The sequence below is a fragment of the Natator depressus genome, chromosome 9 (assembly GCF_965152275.1).
Source record: "Natator depressus isolate rNatDep1 chromosome 9, rNatDep2.hap1, whole genome shotgun sequence".
Lineage (NCBI taxonomy): Eukaryota > Metazoa > Chordata > Testudines > Cheloniidae > Natator > Natator depressus.
Window position 1 is genome coordinate 65,962,864 of NC_134242.1, and position 20,942 is coordinate 65,983,805.

A 20,942-nucleotide genomic window follows, 5' to 3' on the forward strand; every position below is an offset into this window, starting at 1 on the left:
AAACAGTGACAACTGAAAATTAAAGGGCAAAGTCAATTACATTTAATTTAGATGAATACACTCACTGAAAAAATATTGTGATTTGACAGTATATGAATTTTCAAATTCAGTTTAGTAAAAATGTCAATTTCTGAGTTTACCTGAGCTGTGAGAATTTCTACTCTACTGCAAAATCTAGGAGGGCCTGCTACATAGTTTAGCCCAGTTTCCAGTTTATCACAGAGTATACTAGGTCTTCAGTATTCTTCTGGTATGTCAGAGTCTCCATAAAACAGAAATAAACCCTATTTATAATGTATAATGTGAAAGGCAGAGATACTATTACAAGTATAAGAAAACCATTTTTTTTCAGACCTGAACATTCAAAACCATTAGCAGGGAGGAAAAGAGAGAACAGCCAAGTATAGATAAAGAGTATTTTTTCCCCTAGAATGAGAAGATAAGTAGCAAGCATTATCTGACAAGTAAAGTGAATTTGTCTAAAATCCTCAAGCAAACTAGTAGGAAAGGGAGTCACACTTATAAATTCAATTCACTGCTTTGGCTAGGAACTGACAATCTTAAATTTACCTAAGGCAACTTAAAGGAAATTCATTTTTTGGTTAGAAAGAAATAGTGTTTCTCACCCAGAAACCATAAAAAAGCCTTTGCCATTCCAGCTGAGATTCGTTAAAAAGGAATAAATATCTTCCTTGTTACATTTCATGTATTATTAATGCACAAACCTTCTTCATGTTTAGCTTCAGCCAAAAAAAAAGTTACATAAAAAGGGATATCTATTAAAAGCAAAGAACTATGTTAATGCAACATAAAGGCTAAAATTTTAAAGTAATAAAGCTAGGGCTGTCAAGTGATTAAAAGTAATCATGATTAACTGTGCAATTAATCACGTGATTAAAAATAATCGTGATTAATTATGCAACCACATGATTAAAAATAATGATTAATTGTGCAATTAACTACACTATTAAACAGTTACAGAATATCATTTATTTAAATATTTTGGATGTTTTCTACATTTTCAAATATAGTGTACAGTTGCTCACTTTATATTTATTTTTATTACAAATATTTGCACTGTAAAAAACAAAAAAAAGTATTTTTCAATTCACCTAATACAGGTACTGTAGTGCAATCTATCATGAAAGTTGAAATAACAGATGTAAAATTATGTACAAAACTAACTGCATTAAAAAATAACACAATGGAAAACTTTAGAGCCTATGAGTCCACTCAGTCCTACTTCTTGGTTAGCCAATCACTCAAACAAGTTTGTTTACATTTGCATGAAATAATGCTGCCAGCTTCTTGTTTACAATGTCACCTGAAAGTGAGAACAGGCGTTCATGTGGCCCTGTTGTACCCAGTGTCACAAGATATTTACGTGCCAGATGTGCCAAAGATTCATGTCCCTTCATGCTTCAACAACCATGTGTCCATGCTGATGACGGGTTTTGCTCTATAAAAATCCAAAGCAGTGCGGACCGACGCATATTTATTTTCATCATCCAAGTTAGATGCCCCCAGCAGAAGGTTGATATTTTTTTCTGGTTCGGGTTCTGTAGTTTCCACATCAGAGTGTTGCTCTTTTAAGACTTCTAAAAGCATGCTCCACACCTCATCCTTCTCAGATTTTGGAAGGCACTTCAGATTCTTAAACCTTGGGTCGAGTGCTGTAGCTAACCTTAAAAATCTCACACTGGTACTTTCTTTGCATTTTGTCAAATCTGCAGGGAAAATGCTCTTAAAACGAACAACATGTGCTGGGTCACCATCCGAGACTGCTATAACATGAAATATATGGCAGAACACGGGTAAAACAGAGCAGCAGACATACAATTCTCCCCCAAAGACTTCAGTCACAAATTTAATTAATGCTTTATTTTTTTTAATGAGCGTCATAAGCATGGAAGCATGTCCTCTGGAACGGTGGCTGAAGCATAAAGGGGCATATGAATGTTTAGCATATCTGGCATGGAAATACCTTGCAAAGCCAGCTACAAAAGTGTCATGAGAAAGCCTGTTCTCACTTTCAGGTCACATTGTAATTAAGAAGTGTAGGCATTATCTCCTGTAAACAAGTAAACAAACTTGTTTGTCTTAGCGACTGGCTGAATAAGAAGTAGGACTGCGTGGACTTGCAGGCTCTCAAGTTTTACATTATTTTGTTTTGGAGTGCAGTTACGTAACCAAAAAAAAAATCTATATTTGTAAATTGCACCTTCGTAATAAAGAAATTGCACTATAGTACCTGTATGAGGTGAACTGAAAAATACTATTTCGTTTATCATTTTTACAGTGCAAATATTTGTAATGAAAATATAAAGTGAGCAATGTACACTTTGTATTCTATGTTGTAATTGAAATAAAGATATTTGAAAATGTAGAAAAGCATGCAAAAATATTTAATACATTTCAATATTCAATTGTTTAACAGTGCAATTAATGAACTGATTAATCGCAACTGATTAGTCACAATTAATTTTTTTAATCGTGATTATTTTTTGAGTTAATCACATGAATTAACTGCAATTAATCGACAGCCCTAAATAAAACCAAAGAAATCCAGAGTTAAGGCTATATAGTTCATATATATTACATGATCATGTGATATACCCAGTTGTAAGTCCAAACATATATTATTTGTGACATACTGTGCATTGTACTCTCCTGGGATACTATTTTATTGAAATGGCATATACATAAACTAACTGAGATTATGATAAAATGTTCAGTTTGTTATGAAATATCACTGAATATTTACTATAAAACCATGTTTTCCTTTCAAAATTAACATTTATAAATTAGAAACAAATATGAGGATTTTTTTAAATAAATAAAAACAACAAGGAGTCCAGTGGCACGTTAAAGACTAACAGATTTATTTGGGCATAAGCTTTCGTGGGTAAAGAAGCCACTTCTTCAGATGCATGGAGTGAAAATTACAGATGCAGGCATAAATATACTGACACATGAAGAGAAGGGAGTTACCTTACAAGTGGAGAACCAATGCTGACAGGGCCAATTCAATCAGTGTGGATGTGGTCCACTCCCAATAACTGATGAAGAGGTGTCAATAGTAAGTGAGGGAAAATTGCTTTTGTAGTGAGCCAGCCACTCCCAGTCCCTATTCAAGCCCAAATTAATGGTATTAAATTTGCAAATGAATTGTATCTCTGCAGTTTCTCTTTGAAGTCTGTTTTTGAAGTTTTTTGGTTGAAGTATGGCTACTTTTAAATTTGTGATAGAATGTCCAAGGAGATTGAAGTGTTCTCCTACTGGCTTTTGAATGTTACCATTTCTGATGTCCGATTTGTGTCCATTTATTCTTTTACATAGAAACTGTCCGGTTTGGCCAATGTACATGGCAGAGGGGCACTGCTGACACATATCACAATAGTAGATGTACAGGTGAATGAACCCCTGATGGTGTGGCTGATGTGGTTGGGTCCTCTGATGGTGTCGCTAGAGTAGATATAGGGACAGAGTAGGCAACAGGGTTTGTTACAGGGATTGGTTCCTGGGTTAGTGTTTCTGTGGTGTGTAATTGCTGGTGAGTATTTGTTTCAGGTTGGGGGCTGTCTGTAAGCGAAGACTGGCCTGGCTCCCAAGGTCTGTGTGAGGGATCTTTTTCCGGGATAGATTGTAGATCATTTATGATGTGCTGGAGAGGTTTTAGCTGGGGGCTGTACATGATCTGTTAGTCTTTAAGGTTCCACCGGACTCCTCGTTGTTTTTGTGGATACAGACGAACACAGCTACCCCTCTGATACTTTAAATAAATAATTTATGCTCCTACAGAGCTAAAAGGTAAGGCAAACTACTGCTCAGTTTGTGATAAGTGACTCCCCAACCGCAATGGGGTGTTCAGTAGGAAAAACAAAAAAATCCCCTTTGTGCATTCCTGGCACATCCCACCTCACTAAAGATCTCCAGTTATAACTGATCAAAGGTTTAATCGAAAATCAGTGTATCACTAAGGTCATTAAAACTCCCAGGGCCAACTCTAAGCACACACACCATATTCCCTAGAGGAAACAGGGACAGAAACAGAAAATCAATGGGACCAACAAAAAATGTCTCAGTCCAAGTTTATGCTTCATCTGCACAATCTTTTTCTGTCTTGTTTTCCCCTGTTCACTACCCAAGGAACAGAATAGATCAAGTCCCCAGAAATCATTGCTCCGTGGTCTCCCTACATAGAGTGTGAAACAATGTTGCTGAATATACTTCAGAACCCAGGGCAGTTATTAAAGGGCAATAGCCAAGTGTCCAAATAAAGATTATCAGGGTAAACAGGAAAAAACTAGTTAGAAACCATACACACACTACAATAGTATCCAGAAATGCCCCCATCCAAACACACAAGCCTAATGCGTTCCAAAACAATGCCACCATCCAAAATTCTTTCATGTGTATATTTAATTTAGCATTTTCATTTGATTGCAAAACACATTGAAAACAAAATCCTAAATAGTCAAACAACTGATCCTCAGTGGGTTTCAGTACTGACCTAATAATATTTGCAATGCCCCTCCCTTACCCTCTAAACAAATATACAATTTCTACAGGATAAAAAATTAACGTAGCACAGAAGATTGGGCCTGAAGGTAACAATGCTATAATTTTCATTAAGTCTTTCCATCCCACAGTCAGGTCTAAAGCTATATGCCATCTACTTAGACAGTCACACTGAGGCCCATGCCCATCACAATCACCCGGATGTCATAAATCAATAAAAGCAAACAATCCACATCAAAATAATAAATCTGCCTGTTTACTAACAAAAACATCTATTCCCTGTCATCAATAATGTTGATCCAAAGCCTGACCAAATTTAAGATGGCTAAATTCAGGCTCAGCTGGACATCTAGCAGAAGTAGATATCAAAAACATGGACTCTCCACTAAAAATGCCCAGTCGCTGAAGATGGCAAGGTTAAAACTTGGAACCAACAGCAGATTTTACATCTTGTAATGTGACATGGGGGGAAAAGGCAATCCGTCACATAACTGTAAAATAGGAACATTTAGGGCTTTGCTGATTTTAAATCAACGACTTGAATTTTTTATGAAACCAGTTGTGTAGGGCAGTGCAGGACTGGACTCGGATGTGGTATGCTAACAGCTTCCAGGTAGTTTGGTGGACTGCTGGAATTTCATTGATGTAACTCTCTAGGTTGTCATCTGCCTGAGACAGAGTTCTGTAGCTCTAATACAAATTCACTGACTGAACTAAAACAAGAAGCTGTGTGTGTTTCCAAGGGAAGTGGCCGAATGCTGATCACATTCAACACTTAAACTAGACTAGCAAAGCACGACAGGGGTTTGGGGGGGAATTGCACTGGCAGGGGGATGAACTAGGTACTTTATTAGCTCTTTTCTAATTTTAATTCCGCCTGCCCTCCCCTCCACCATGCACAAATTGCCTGGATTTCCAGAAACAGTACAAAATCAGAACAGGCCACCGTGTACTTCGGTCAGCCAATGAAAACTAAGAAAAAACCCAGGAACTTTTAATATTTTTTGGAAGGAACATGCAAGAAGAACATATTCCACAGATGTAAAGGGAATGAACATTTGCCTCTCTGAGATGGATTCTTCCTTGTCAAACTGAAATACAAGCCCAACTTCTGTTCTTTCTTACAATCGTGAAGCCACACAGCAAATTTCAGTAATTTTTAAAAAAAATATTAAAAGCCCTAAGACAAAAGGGTATATTTTTGTTCCTTTGCCATTTACAATGATCTGTGTACATAAATCTCCCCACTTTATTTTCCACTGAATGCATCCGATGAAGTGAGCTGTAACTCACGAAAGCTTATGCTCAAATAAATTTGTTAGTCTCTAAGGTGCCACAAGTCCTCCTTTTCTTTTTGCGGATACAGACTAACACGGCTGTTACTCTGAAACATTACAATCTACATACCACACACGATGCTGACAGCTTGTGCCACATGCTCTCAAAGAAACAGCGGAACCACCTGATCAACATCCTCTACAGCAAACAGGGAAAGATTAAGAATGGATACTGGATACTCTCATAAAAAAACAACCTTCCACAAAAATTTCTTCGTGGCTGGATTTTACAAAAACTAGACAAGCCATTTACAACACACACTTTGCTTCTCTACAAAAGAAAAAGGACAGTAAACTATCTAAACTACTACATGCCACAAGGGGCCACAACAGTGGTTCCCTTAACCCACCCAACAATATTGTTAATCTATCCAACTATACTCTTAGCCCAGCAGAAGAATCTGTCTTATCTCGGGGCCTCTCCTTCTGCCCCTCCACCCCCACGAACATGATACAGTTCTGTGGTGACCTAAAATCCTATTTTCGACGTCTCCGACTCAGGGAATATTTCCAACACACCTCTGAACAACATACTAACCCACAGAGACCTTCCTACCAAGACTACAAAAAGAAGGATTCTGGGTGGACTCCTCCTGAAGGTCGAAACAACAGACTGGACTTCTACATAGAGTGCTTCCGCTGACGTGCACGGGCTGAAATTGTGGAAAAGCAGCATCACTTGCCCCACAACCTCAGCCGTGCAGAACACAATGCCATCCACAGCCTCAGAAACAACTCTGACATAATCAAAAAGGCTGACAAAGGAGGTGCTGTCGTCATCATGAATAGGTCGGAATATGAACAAGAGGCTACTAGGCAGCTCTCTAACACCACTTTCTACATGCCATTACCCTCTGATCCCACTGAGGGTTACCAAAAGAAACTACACCATTTGCTCAAGAAACTCCCTGAAAAAGCACAAGAACAAATCTGCACAGACACACCCCTGGAACCCCGACCTGGGGTATTCTATCTGCTACCCAAGATCCATAAGCCTGGAAATCCTGGACCCCCCCATCATCTGAGGCATTGGCACCCTGACAGCAGGATTGTGTGGCTATGTAGACTCCCTCCTCAGGCCCTACGCTACCAGTACTCCCAGCTATCTTCGAGACACCACTGATTTCCTGAGGAAACTACAATCCATCGGTGATCTTCCTGAAAACACCATCCTAGCCACTATGGATGTAGAAGCCCTCTGTACCAACATTCCACACAAAGATGGACTACATGCTGTCAGGAACAGCATCCCCGATAATGTCACAGCAAACCTGGTGGCTGAACTTTGTGACTCTGTCCTCACCCATAACTATTTCACATTTGGAGACAATGTATACCTTCAAATCAGCGGCACTGCTATGGGTACCCGCATGGCCACACAGTATGCCAACATTTTTATGGCTGACTTAGAACAACGCTTCCTCAGCTCTCATCCCCTAATGCCCCTACTCTACTTGCGCTACACTGACGACACCTTCATCATCTGGACCCATGGAAAAGAAGCCCTTGAGGAATTCCACCATGATTTCAACAATTTCCATCCCACCATCAACCTCAGCCTGGACCAGTCCACACAAGAGATCCACTTCCTGGACAATACGGTGCTAATAAGCGATGGTCACATAAACACCACCCTATACCGGAAACCTACTGACTGCTACTCCTACCTACATGCTTCCAGCTTTCATCCAGACCACACCACACGATCCATTGTCTACAGCCAAGCTCTACGATACAACTGCATTTGCTCCAACCCCTCAGACAGAGACAAACACCTACAAGATCTCTATCAAGCGTTCTTACAACTACAATACCCACCTGCTGAAGTGAAGAAATAGATTGACAGAGCCAGAAGAGTACCCAGAAGTTACCTACTACAGGACAGGTCCAACAAAGAAAATAACAGAACGCCACTAGCCATCACCTTCAGCCCCCAACTAAAACCTCTCCAACGCATCATCAAGGATCTACAACCTATCCTGAAGGACGACCCATCACTCTGACAAATCTTGGGAGACAGGCCAGTCCTTGCTTACAGACAGCCCCCCAACCTGAAGCAAATACTCACCAGCAACCACAAACCACACAACAGAACCACTAACCCAGGAACCTATCCTTGCAACAAAGCCCGTTGCCAACTGTGTCCACATATCTATTCAGGGGACACCATCATAGGGCCTAATCACATCAGCCACACGATCAGAGGCTCGTTCACCTGCACATCTACCAATGTGATATATGCCATCATGTGCCAGCAATGCCCCTCTGCCATGTACATTGGCCAAACTGGACAGTCTCTACGTAAAAGAATAAATGGACACAAATCAGACGTCAAGAATTATAACATTCAAAAACCAGTCGGAGAACACTTCAATTTCTCTGGTCACTCGATTACAGACCTAAAAGTGGCAATTCTTCAACAAAAAAACTTCAAAAACAGACTTCAACGAGAGACTGCTGAATTGGAATTAATTTGCAAACTGGATACAATTAACTTAGGCTTGAATAGAGACTGGGAGTGGATGGGTCATTACACAAAGTAAAACTATTTCCCCATGTTTATTCCCCCCGCCCCCGCTGTTCCTCAGATGTTCTTGTCAACCGCTGGAAATGGCTCACCTTCATTATCACTACAAAAGGTGTTTCCTCCCCCCCCACCAGCTCTCCCGCTGGTAATAGCTCACCTTACCTGATCACTCTCGTTACAGTGTGTATGGTAACACCCACTGTTTCATGTTCTCTGTGTATATAAATCTCCCCACTGTATTTTCCACTGAACGCATCTGACGAAGTGAGTTGTAGCTCACGAAAGCTTATGCTCAAATACATTTGTTAGTCTCTAAGGTGCCACAAGTCCTCCTTTTCTTTTTGACTCATTTAAGACTATTACTTAATTCTGTAGCACCAAAAACAAAACAAAACAATAAACAAACAAATCCAACCAAGTACTACAGTCATTTTAATTCAAGGGTTTTATTGCATTTTTTTTTAAACATTCACTAGGTTCCTCACTCTCTCAACCTAAATTATACAAAACTCTCCCAGAAATCAACAAACACTTTTGGATGAAAAAGGGCAGCAGTATGCAGATATAGATCAAAATGCAACTGTACCAAACATTTTTAAATCATCCATCATTACAGACTGCCTAGAATTTAAAAATCATATCTAAACTTCTTGCCGTAAGGACTGAAATATTAAAATTATTTTGATCAGATTTATCAACTCTAGATTATGATACCACATAGTGAAGACAGCAGGGAAAACTTTAAAAATGCTATGTTTTACGAAACTTGCTCTATTTTGTAAGCTTTTCAATAAAATTAAGATCCAGAGTGCATAATACTCTTTGCCATAATGTTCATACGGGTCAAACAACATGGTATAATAGAAACAAACCTAAGTAAAGCCTCAGTGCAACTGTATTCAGCTGCTGTTTTTAACCTGAAACACACCTCCCCCCAGTAACTTTCATCATTCTATCCAGATCTAAATTGGATTAAGGTAATTCAACTCAAATGAAGAATATGTAGACAGCTCTTTTTTTTTTTTTTTTTTTTAAACACTGGCAAGCTGAAAATTACTGCGTAGACTGTTGGTCCTTCATCAGTTGAGACTGAGCCGATCACAACACGTCTTCCAATCTTCTCTCGCTCTGGCCATCCTTCGCCAGGCTTGTCCATATCTCCTTGTTAGGAAATCATCCCACCTCTTGGGAGGCCGACTGCGCGGCCGTTTCTGTTCTCACGGATACCACTCGGATAGAGCTACAGTCCATCTGTTGTCACTGAGTCAGGCCACACGTCCCGCCCACCGCATTTTACTGAGCCTGCTTTCAACAACATCTCGCACTCCAGACTGTTGCCTAATTATTTCACTGGGGATGTGATCGCGGAGCGAAATGCCCAGAAATATTCGTTCGATTGCCCTCTGTGTGAGAGGCAGTTGATGTTCGTCAGCAACCATGTTTCACTGACATATAACATCGCCTTTCTGATTGTGGCGTATGTGGACTTCCTGGCCCAAATAATTACTGAAAATTACTAGAGGCTTTAAAAGGAAAGGTTTATCAAAACAATTAACCAAACCAACCACTCCCACTATTAGCTGGGCAACAAGAAGTTTCTTCGTGCAAACACCAGAAAATAATTTTGTTTTTGGTCTTCCCAAGAACTTTGGCCATAGCTATTGTATTATATTTACTTTATCGGTAGTAATAGTATATAAAGTGCATTGTGCTATTAGCACAACAAATAGCACAATAAGAACCTTGTTTACACCATTACATTATTCCTTTTGCCACTAATCATTTGTGCTTGAACAACAAAAGGATGAACATGGGGCCCAAAAAATATAATCCATAGGTTACAGCAGCTCAAACTTTAATTTAGCAGTTATTTTCATAGTCCTGGAACTGAAAAGCTTAAAGGGACGCTGCTAAGTAACTTAGTTGCAAACTGTTATCTTGTTTATATAGAATCTATACGAGGGGTGGGCAAACTTTTTGGCCCGAGGGCCACATGCGGGGTTGTGAAACTGTATGGAGGACTGGGTAGGGAAGGCTGTGCCTCCCCAAACAGCCTGGTCCCCCCGCCCCCTATCCGCCCCCCTCAGAACCCCTGACTCATCCAACCCTGCCCCGCCCTGCCGCTCCCTGCTCCTTTTCCCCTGACTGCCCTCTCCCAGGACCCCACCCCCATCCAACCCTCCCCCTCCACTACCTGTCCCCTGACTGCCCCCTCCAAGGACCTTCTGCCCCTAACCGCCTCCCCAGGACCCCACCCCCATCCAACCCCCCTGCTCCCTGTCCCCTGACTGCCCCAACACCTATCCACACCCCTGCCCGGCCACCCTGGCACTCCCACACCTATCCACCCTGCCCTGACTGCCCCCCCCAGACCCTCTGCCCCATCCAACCGCCCCCTGCCCCCTGTCCTCTGACTGCCCCCCAGGACCCTCTGCCCCTTATCCAGCCTCCCCATCCCCTTACCATGCCACTCAGAGAGGCAGGACTGGAAGCCACACTGCCTGAACAGAGCCAGCTGCACCGCCGGCATGGCTGCGGGGGAAGGGGTGACAGCGGGGGAGGGGCCAGAAGCTAGCTTCCCCGGGGCCGGGCAGGATGGTCCCACGGGCTGTAGTTTGCCCACCTCTGATCTATACTACTATATGCTCTTCTGCTTGCACAGACAGCCAGTCAATCAGCCATCCAGCAAAAGGAGCGCAACTTAATTGGAAATTCTAGTCTAAGAACCCTCTTGACATTCAATTTCTCAGAACACAATCAGAAATAAAAAGAGATGAGCTATGTTTACATATACTTCCACAAGGCACATACAGAGAAAACTGTCTGCTAAATGGTAAAAAGTTCAAAATTGATAAAAAATATATTTTCAAAATTTTAAGAATATTTACAACCAACTAGAGAGAAGGAGGAAAAAAAATGAATTCTTATTTAAATAAAAAAAATTGACTACGTCTTCCCCTCAAACTCATGGCTTGTATTCCTGAAATCTTAGCACTCTTTTTAATTTAACTTTACCTTTCTTAATAATATATTTGTGCACATCCACATCCCTGAAGTTCATCAGAAAACTTACATACCAGAATTCTGTGTAAAAGAGGAGAAGAGCTGATCATGAAGCTGAATATTGGAAAAGGGTAGTCTGTGTGTGCTGTATTCAACATACATTTTAAACGTTAAGGGCCTTGTTCCCCACTCCATTACACCAGTTTTGATGGTGTAATGCCACTGATTTCAGTGCTGTCATACCAACATAAAACTGGTGTAACAGATTTCAGAATCTCTCACCCTATATATATGCATATTAATGTGTAGGGCATAGATTTTTTTGAGTGGAAGTATTTGAATTAACTTGTATTTACATTTTTTTTCCCACACACAATTTTATGCCTGTAGAAATGTCTTGTCAATTCAAACTAATACATGATTACAATATATTCTGTGTTCAGCGGTTTATGTATTGATTTTATAACTAAAGAAAACTTGAACAGATTTTCCTATCTGTTTTACTATGGAAAACTTTTAGTTGTAAATGTTAAACTTTAAAAGTCTACCAAAGTGGAACACCCAGGGGGAAAAATTGGTGGGTGCTCTGCACCCATCAGCATCTCCCCACCCTGCCCCAGCTCACCTCTGCCTCCTCCTCCCCTGAGCACGCCGCTGGGTCCTGCTTCTCCCCCCTACCTCCCAGCGCTTGCTCCGTGAAACAGCTGTTTAGCGCAGCGCGCGCTTGGGGGAGAAGGCGGGGCCAGGGCAAGGATTTGCGGAGGCATCCAATAGGGGCAGGGAGGGGTGGAGGCATGAGTGGAGGCAGAGGTTAGGCTTTGGTTAATGAAGAGAGGAGGACCAGGATCATGTATGGAGAAATTAAAATGGTAAAAAATGGCAATACATTTTTCAAGAAGCATGCAGGATTCAACTCCAAGTTGACTTTTGTATTGTAGTAGTATATTCAGTCAGTACCATTGGGAAGTTGAGAAATTCATGGTTATTTGTTTGAGGGTGGGGTGAAGGGTATTGGCTGTTGGGGTTATCAAATCTAGCAGCAGTAATTTATACAGAAAACATCTGACTGAACATTCTTATCTACACCTTTGACCTTGGTTTCTTGGGGTTTTTTGTTTTTTTTTTTACCCTACCCCCTATGTTTTCATTTTCCTTGCTTCTCCTACTTTGAACATAAAGCCCTAATCTTATAACCTCGCTTTCAAAAGTAATGAACACCCAAACCTCAACTGATTTACATCAGAGACACATTTGTTCAGCTCTTGTGAAAATCAGGTCATACATCCTCTTACAAAGATCAGAGTTAGAACACACACACACACACACACCCATAAAATATCTATGTAAATCAGACTTTAAAAAGTTCTGTGATCATGGTAAAGAGAAAGTTATTGGATTTTTCAGCCTGAGCTATTAAACTTTGACAGGTTTGTGAAGCTGATATAAAACTTCTCCCACCTTCGAAATGCAGCAAATGATTTTAATGAAGCAAGCAGTGAATATAATAAGTCCTGTCTTTATCTGAAACTTTTTTTTCTTCTGGTTGATACTGAAGTATTTCTACAATATATATTACTAAAAAGCATTATTCCTCCCCTGAGGAGAGGAAAAGCTACAAAATAAATAGTTTTGGTCTTTCATTTCTCCCATCCCCTATTCATCTACCAGTAAGTTCTTTATTTATATGCATACTTACATGATGTTGGTCCGTGTATCAGACTAAGAATGGGAAATATTAAAGGTCAATACAAGTGTCAAATGTATCTATCAGCTTTCTCTTCAGAATATTTCATTTGTTTTGAAAACTGGAAATGGAAAGCCAACTGTCTTTTCCTTTCTCTATTTCCCTTTCTCCCTCCCTCCCATAGTGTTTATCACTGTGGATACTCAACAGGTTAGTTAGGTCTGCAAAGTGCTGTTCATGGTGGATTCCATAGTTGTTCCACACTTCTTCCAACCTAAGTATTTTTAATAACCTTAAATACACACAGAGAGAGAGAGAGAGAGAGAGAGAGAGAGAAACACAAGTAAAGCAAAGAAAGGTAAAGAAAAGAACCTTAGAAATTATTTCCTTCAGAACTCCATTTTTCCAGGTAAAGCTACCAGTCTTAAACTATAGTACTGTCACTGAATCCAGGTATATGGCTTAATCTCTCTTATTTTTAAACATTGAGCCTTGTAATGATGGCAATACTTTTTTCAAGAAGCATGGAGGATTCAACTCCAAGTTGACTTTTGTTTAACTAAATTGGTTTCAACCAATTCTCCTTCAGATACTGGGATTGCATATCACACACACAACCTGAACTGGAGGGAAACATCTTGGCAGACAAAGTAATTTCACTGTTTGTTGGCTTTATTCTTCACTGCCATGCTCGTTGCCGACCACCCCGATGCACTGTTGCGTGCCTCACTCTGAGTGGCTGAGCGTTGTAACGTCTTCATTAAAACAAAGAAAAATGCGGTGCTGTCACTGTTGCTTAATGCTGGGGCTTTTTGAATTCAAGTGTTCTTCTGTTCCCTCTGTTTCGTTGTGATTTTCAGTGAAGGGGGAAAAAAAACCACTCAGACATTCAGAAAAACTGAAGTGCTAATTAAAACTGTTGTGGAACAAAATTATCCTCTTTAGTTTTACACTGACAATTTTAATGCAGATTCAATTCTACAGGCTCTCTCATCAGAATTCACTGGGACTCTCATTATTTCTCCTAATTCATTGAACAAGTCCATTCCCAGGGATCTTGAAAATGCAAAACACGGTCATACAAAAATAACATTTATTTCATGGAAGTTTCATCAGCAGTTTCACAAGCTGAAGGGGGCGGGGGGGGGGGGAGGGGGAGAATCCTGTTTTGTAAGGAGTCCTGTAGAGATATTAATATATACTGTGTTTTTGTGTAAAATATAACTCTCTGAAAAGTTATCAGGCATTAGTTTGAAAGGAATAAAAAAAATAAAAGATTTGGAATGTGGAGAAAACAGCTTAAATATACTGAGCTACTCATCGCCTTTGGCTCTCACTTTTTATGATTTAGACAACCAAAACAACAAAGGATATTATTATACTGATGCCATTCAAGCCTTCTAGTTAAACTTGCCAGAATTCTTGTTATTAAACCCTCTTTTCAGGGGGTTCATTACTCAGCTGTTAAAATTGTTTCAGGGTGGTAACTAGGCATAGAATTCATAAACCAACGGACCCTGCAGCCCTTCTCCGTGAATCTAGAAAATAATTTATATCTCTTTGAATTATAAAAAGGGTTTTAGAAAAATATTTTTAAAATGCATTTTTCTGCCCTTCTGTTCCTCTAAACCCTAGAGGGCCAAATGATGCCTTCACTTGCACACATGCACCTGAGGGCAGAAGTTGATTGTTTTAGCCTTTAATACTTTCCAATGCCATCTATACTTTAAAAAAAATGGAAATACTGCCATTTAGGGTCTAATCTATTGCATATTGATGTAAATATGCATTTAGAGCAGGAATTGTGAATTGGTAGTGTGGATAACTCTCTTTTCAGGCATTGTGTGTAGAAAAAAGTAAGGAATACTCTGGGTATTTTTTATTTTGTTTTGTCTTTTAGAAAACTCATTGCTGAGTAAATGTAAGTGTATTTATTTTTTTAAATCACATTCACTTAGTGTGTATGTGACAGTTATCTTGGTACATCTCAGCAATGGTGATGGGGTAAACTAAAAAGATTTCTCATGCTTAAGAGATGATCAAATTGGTGGTGTCACCATAAACAGAGCTATTTTTATTTATGGGCATACTAATGTGTGTTAAACAGCAACATTTAAATATGGATTTCCAGAGCTTTATTTACATTGATAAAGATAAGGCATTTTCTGTGTATGGCCCTTGGTTGTGGAGTTTGCTCTCTTCGGTGATCTCTAAAATCTAAAAAGAAAAGGAGTACTTGTGGCACCTTAGAGACTAACCAATTTATTTGAGCATGAGCTTTCTTGAGCTACAGCTCACTTCATCGGATGCAGAAAGCTCATGCTCAAATAAATTGGTTAGTCTCTAAGGTGCCACAAGTACTCCTTTTCTTTTTGCGAATACAGACTAACACGGCTGTTACTCTGAAATCTAAAATCTAAATGAGTCCAAATTTTACCTCCTATATGTAAGGAAGTATAAAGACTCGCCTCTTTATTTCGCTTTCCCCTTATTGTCTTCTGCCGTGCTTCTTTTTTTTTTTTTTTTTTAAATCAGTGAGTATTGCTTTGGTCGAGGATGAGGAGAGTCTCCTTGCTCCTCCCATCACAAGCCCTTAAGTCAGGATTTCTTCAAAATTATCAGTGTTAGTGATACCGCGCTGAGAGGCTCCTTAGAAACGTGTGTATCGTATCATTAAAATCCCTGGCATATAAGATATCTAGATCTCTGTAGAACTACATTTCTATCACATTTTCTTAAATGTATTTCTTCTTCTATTTTTGATTGATAGCTGAACTTTTATTTGTAGAAGTTCTTTATTTGACTGTTCTTTTTTCCTCTAACATTTCGTGGAGTGTTGCAATATAAGTACAGCAGGACAGTAAACAGTCAATAAAACAGCTAGACTCAAACAACAAAATTCATCAACGAAACTATAGATTCAAAACAAAACTAAATCTTTCTACTAGAAGGGTTACTACTCTCTCTGGAACTAATAAATACATTTTACACACACATGAACCAGCGAGAACAGGTCAATTAAGGTTACCTACTCTAATACATGCCTCAGAGATCCTGTACAGAGGGAGTGGAGGAAGAGCAGAACAATAAAAGATTGTCCCAACAACAACAGTACTGCTGTTAAAACATCCATGCTGTAGCTCCCTAAAATCCCCATTCTCTAGGGGTGAAGTTTGCCACTCCTGCACACATCTGTGGTACTCCCACAGCGGAGTATTGGAATATTGTGTCCTGTTCTAGTTACCTTATCTAAAACATGCAGCAGAAAAAGGTGACTTTCAGAGAGGGGAAACACAAAATTATTACAGTCATGGAGAGACTTCTGTATGAAGAAAGACTGAAGAGAGTTGGGACCATTTAGAGGGAACACGTAACAATGGTATAGACAAGTTAAACGAGAATTTTTTGTTTAACCTCACAACTCAAGAACAGACTGAAATTGTTTGAAAGGCAGCACGTTTAAAACTGATCAAAGGACATACAATACATAAGTAGCCTGTGGAATGTATTGCTGCTAGATGTTAAGACCAGGATTATTAAATGATTTACAGTAAGATTAGACTTTTATATAGCTAATGAGAGCATTAACAATTACTTTAGGTCTGATTTAGGAAAAAAGAGAGAAAGACGTGCACTTTTATGTTTCCAGCATTAACCCATCTAGCAGAGTTAAAAAGAAAAATCCATTATGGGCAAGCTACTCCATAATTGTCAGCTTTGCGATTTCTGTCACCTCTCTTTGAAACATGAAGTACTGGTCACTCTGAGATAGTGTACTGGATTATGATAAGTGGAATACTCGTCTGATCCAAAGTAGATCTATGTTTGTATATGAAACATGAGTTGAGGGTGTTGGATGGAAATCAGCATCCTTTCCTGTGGTAGGTAAGCCCTGGGCTATAACACATCTCCTTCACAGATGCTATGTTGGAGATTCCTACTCATGCAAAAGTGTATGCACTGCTTGAGCAGGTCAAAGATTCTGCTCCAGTTCTGATGATGGTCTCTTGAGGTTTTTTAACTTATAGTTGGAGGTGACACCACTGGTCTAAAGCAGGGGTCTCAAACTCAATTTATCTTTGGGCCAGTGGCAGTCCTCAAATCCTCCCAGCGGGCCAATAAGGTCACTGAAGATGGTGTTCACACCACCTCCAAGACGGTTTCCCACCCTTTTCCCTCACTCCCTTGGCCTCATGCCGCCCTGGCTGACTCTGTCCAGCGACTAGTGATGCTGCCTCCATGGCTGACTCTGCCCAGCAACTAGTGATGGTATCTCTGTCCCTCTCCTTCCCAGCCAATGGGAGCTGCAGGGTTCAGCTCCTGTAGCAGACAACCAGCAGTGTGGCTGCAAGGGTCACTCCACCGGTAACAGCAGGGATAGGGAATCGCTTGCAGGGAGCGGAGCGCCCGAGGTGAATGGCACATTGCCGAGTGCAACCCTTGGGAAGGTCCCATAAGCAGCAGGATGGAGCAACATTGTGGGAAGGGGCATGTGAATCTCGCCTGCCTGCTCCCCTCCCCCGCCAGCCAGCAGCCATGAGGGCCGGATGAAAGAACTTCTTTAAAAAGTTTCCACAGGCCGTAGTGGGGAGGTTCTCAGGCCACAGATGGCCCCCGGGCTGGGACTTTGAGACCCCTGGTCTAAAGAGTCACCATAACCCAATCCAAAACCAGAAATCCTAGTGGTTTAACAACAGTAGCTTGTTACTAGCAGCTTCTCAATGCAATGCTTCTCCTATCTGAACTCTTTCTCCTCATCCCAGTTGTTCTCTGACTGATCTCTTTTGGCAAAGCTCCTATGACTCCTTTCATAGCCCTGTCTTTATCAGGATGGACATCTGGGTCTTCCCAGTTAAATTCCATAAAGGAGTCAGCAAACACTTTTCCTGTTCCTAGGAATTTGCCTCAGCTATATAGGACAAAAATCTCCTTCAGAGAGAACCTATCTCAGAGTAAGTCTCACTTCATCCAGAGGATTGTTAACCTTCATCCATATTCACAATTGGAGCTTACATTTTGGACATGTCTTTTGTTACTTAAACATAAACATTCAGATTTTAGCACAAACATGGTGGTGAAGTGTTTCTAGATTGCCACTGGCAACGTTTATTAGCCTCTCTACACCTGAATTCCTTAGTTACCACAAGCAAAATATGCCTCATTGGTATTAAGGGATCACAATTCCTCTCCCTCCTCACCGTCCCAGAATCAATACATTATAGAGGCTGTAAGTGTAGAACTGAGATTGTTTTCAGCCGCCATTCTTGATCTACAGGTAAAGCCAAAGGAGGAGTTTTGAAGTAAAAGGTGAGGGGGAGTTTTGTTTTGAAAGAATTCCTGTCCATTGCTAAAACTGGAATTACAGCTGCCAGCTATGGACTTAGAATTAATATTAGTATTTATAAGAATCAGTGTGTCCAAATGAGTGGTTATTTTCTACTATAACTGTACCTATCCGACTACATCTGAGTAGGCTTAAGTAGCATATTTTCTCCTCCAGTGGCTTTTTCTCCTCAGCCTGAATTCTAGAACTGGGATGCTGAATTCCCACCAGTATTAAAGCTAGAGTTAGCACTTCTCCTAAAGTTTCAGAATTCTTATCAAGAATCTCTTAGTCTTTAAAGATTTGTCACGGTTACATGAGGTGTGTTGTCTGTCCTAGTACTCTGATGTTTAATATGTGCTCTAGTGCTCACTTTGTGTGGCCTTGAGCTAGTGATTTAACCTCTCTCTGTCTCAGTTTTGCCAGCTGACAAAATGTGATAAGAATATGTAACCCACAACGGTTATAATTATTATTTAATTTATATTTGCAAAGGATTGCATAGTTCTACCAGTACTAAACTCACAGCCACTGCTTTTCACCTGCATGGTGGGAATGAGAGGCAGTGTAGCTGTCTACACGATTAACTACTGAATGCAGACGTAGCCATAGATTTAATTCTCATTACCTGTTTTGCAAGACTATCACTTCTGCAAAAGTGTTAATTCTAAATGGTTACAATTACTTTGACTTCACTATACACATACAATTAAAAAGAAAAATGAATTATATGAGTTCAGAAATAATGAAGAGAATATAATTCATTGTACAATACTAAACGCAACAGTTTCACGGCAACTGCACCGTATTGCCGATCTATGATCCACCAAGGGCACCCACTTTAGGCTGCTGGTTCCCAGCCATCACCTTTCTTGGGCAGAGATTGGTGTCTCACTCCCTCCTTTGACCAGGGATTTTTAAGATTGCAGAGCTCCCTGCCTTACACTGTTATATCTCCAGCAAGCCAGACTATCTAATCAGGCCAGCGCCTGCACTTTGCTTTCTCTCTGATGACCGTTACCGGCATGTTTCTCACAGTTATTTACTACACTGTTCCTTCTAAGCAAGTTAATTTTTTCTTGAAGCTCAAAGCACGGCAGAGAAAACATTAACACAATAAAAAACTACAACATGTTAAAAAGATTACCAGAAATTACCCCCTACTCCCAACTTAGAGCTCTGGTGGGTTTTAGACCTTCAAAACCCCAAACTGAGTTTTCCCAGTGGTTACAAGTTTACGCATCTTCGATCCAGAACCAGATCAAAGGCCCAGCATAAAGGCTGGGCAATCAGCTGTTTCATCATATAGCATGGGCCTCTGATGTTGGCCTTCTGTAACAAGTAATCAGGAGACAATGACCCTCTCCTCAAGATGTAGCTTCAAAAGGTTGGAGTTTTGCATAACCAGAGTTGGGAAATTTGCCCAGGATTTTACTTATCCCAAAACTCCATAGTTGTCTGGCACATCTTCATTATAGTCCTCTGAAGTCCCAGGTATCAGGCCTGTCACATCTTGCCCCTAGAGGGGTTACATGCTATCCCATCCCAGAATAATGCATACGTTTAATTCAAATAACATCTTTGAAAGATATTGCAGGAAATTGCCCTATCACACAAAGTACCTGGAAATTTTTAGTCGAAGATAGTACACACAATAAGCATGTAAAAACATCCCTCATTGGTTCCAATCATATTCAAAGTTTCATATAGAATATAGTGTATATCATTAGCATCCTTTATGGTGAAATGGGGCTTTTCAAGAACTTTAATATCTTTGTATTCTTAAGGTTGTTTTTTCCCCCCCTTTGAGGGGACAATTTAAAACAAAACAAAACCCCCGATCTTCTCAGACTTTCACCATCCACACTGAAATATCACAAGACTCAATCAGATTTTGTATTATGTCACAAAGGGGGAACTTACATTGGTTAATATGGTCCAAATTTTCTGCCGGTATAAAAAGATCAGGTGACTATTAGTTTTTTTTTTGTTGTTGTTGTTTTGTTGTTTTTTTTTTTATCAGAGTGCCAAGGAGCTCCATTCACAGACCAGGACCTTATTGTGTTAGGCACTGTACAAACACAGGTCAAAAAGATGGTCCCTATCCAAAAGGACTTTACAATCTAAGCATAAGACAAAAAACAACAGAGATACAGACAGATTTAGAGACAGAGTACAAGGAAACAATGAGACAATATTGATCAGCACAATAGGCAGTTGTTACAGCTTCAGTGACTTAAAACAGAGCTGCTACAATTTACAACAGTAGATGTCAGTGAGACAACCAGAATAAGTAAACAAAAATATGGAGCATTTTAAATCACTGACTACCTGCTCTAATGAAAGGTGACATGACGACAACCCAGTAAAATGAAATCTTTTCTACTTATCCACAAATAAGTGCAGCATGAACAATAGCTTCCTTACACTGTCCCATCAATATGCCCCCTCGCCCCCTTTGAATGGAAGGATTACTTCTGGGTGTAAGAGGAAAATTTGGTCTCAATGAAAATTAAATCCTTTGCTTTTTTTTTTTTGGCTTTACAT

The 20,942-nt window shown here is 40.1% G+C and overlaps 1 protein-coding gene across 4 annotated transcripts in view; it reads right to left on the reverse strand.

Annotated features, from left to right (window-relative positions):
• The window catches only part of DIAPH2 (diaphanous related formin 2), an 807,400-nt gene that overhangs the window by 350,278 nt on the left and 436,180 nt on the right, over nucleotides 1-20,942 (reverse strand). The window contains exon 24 of one of the 4 annotated variants that reach the window (XM_074964438.1): nucleotides 20,245-20,518. The exons of the other annotated variants lie outside the window; for them this stretch is intronic. Coding sequence (XP_074820539.1) covers nucleotides 20,460-20,518 — 59 coding nt within the window. The 3' untranslated portion in view covers nucleotides 20,245-20,459. Of the gene's footprint in view, nucleotides 1-20,244; nucleotides 20,519-20,942 lie in introns of those variants that run through there. 4 annotated transcript variants of the gene reach the window in all.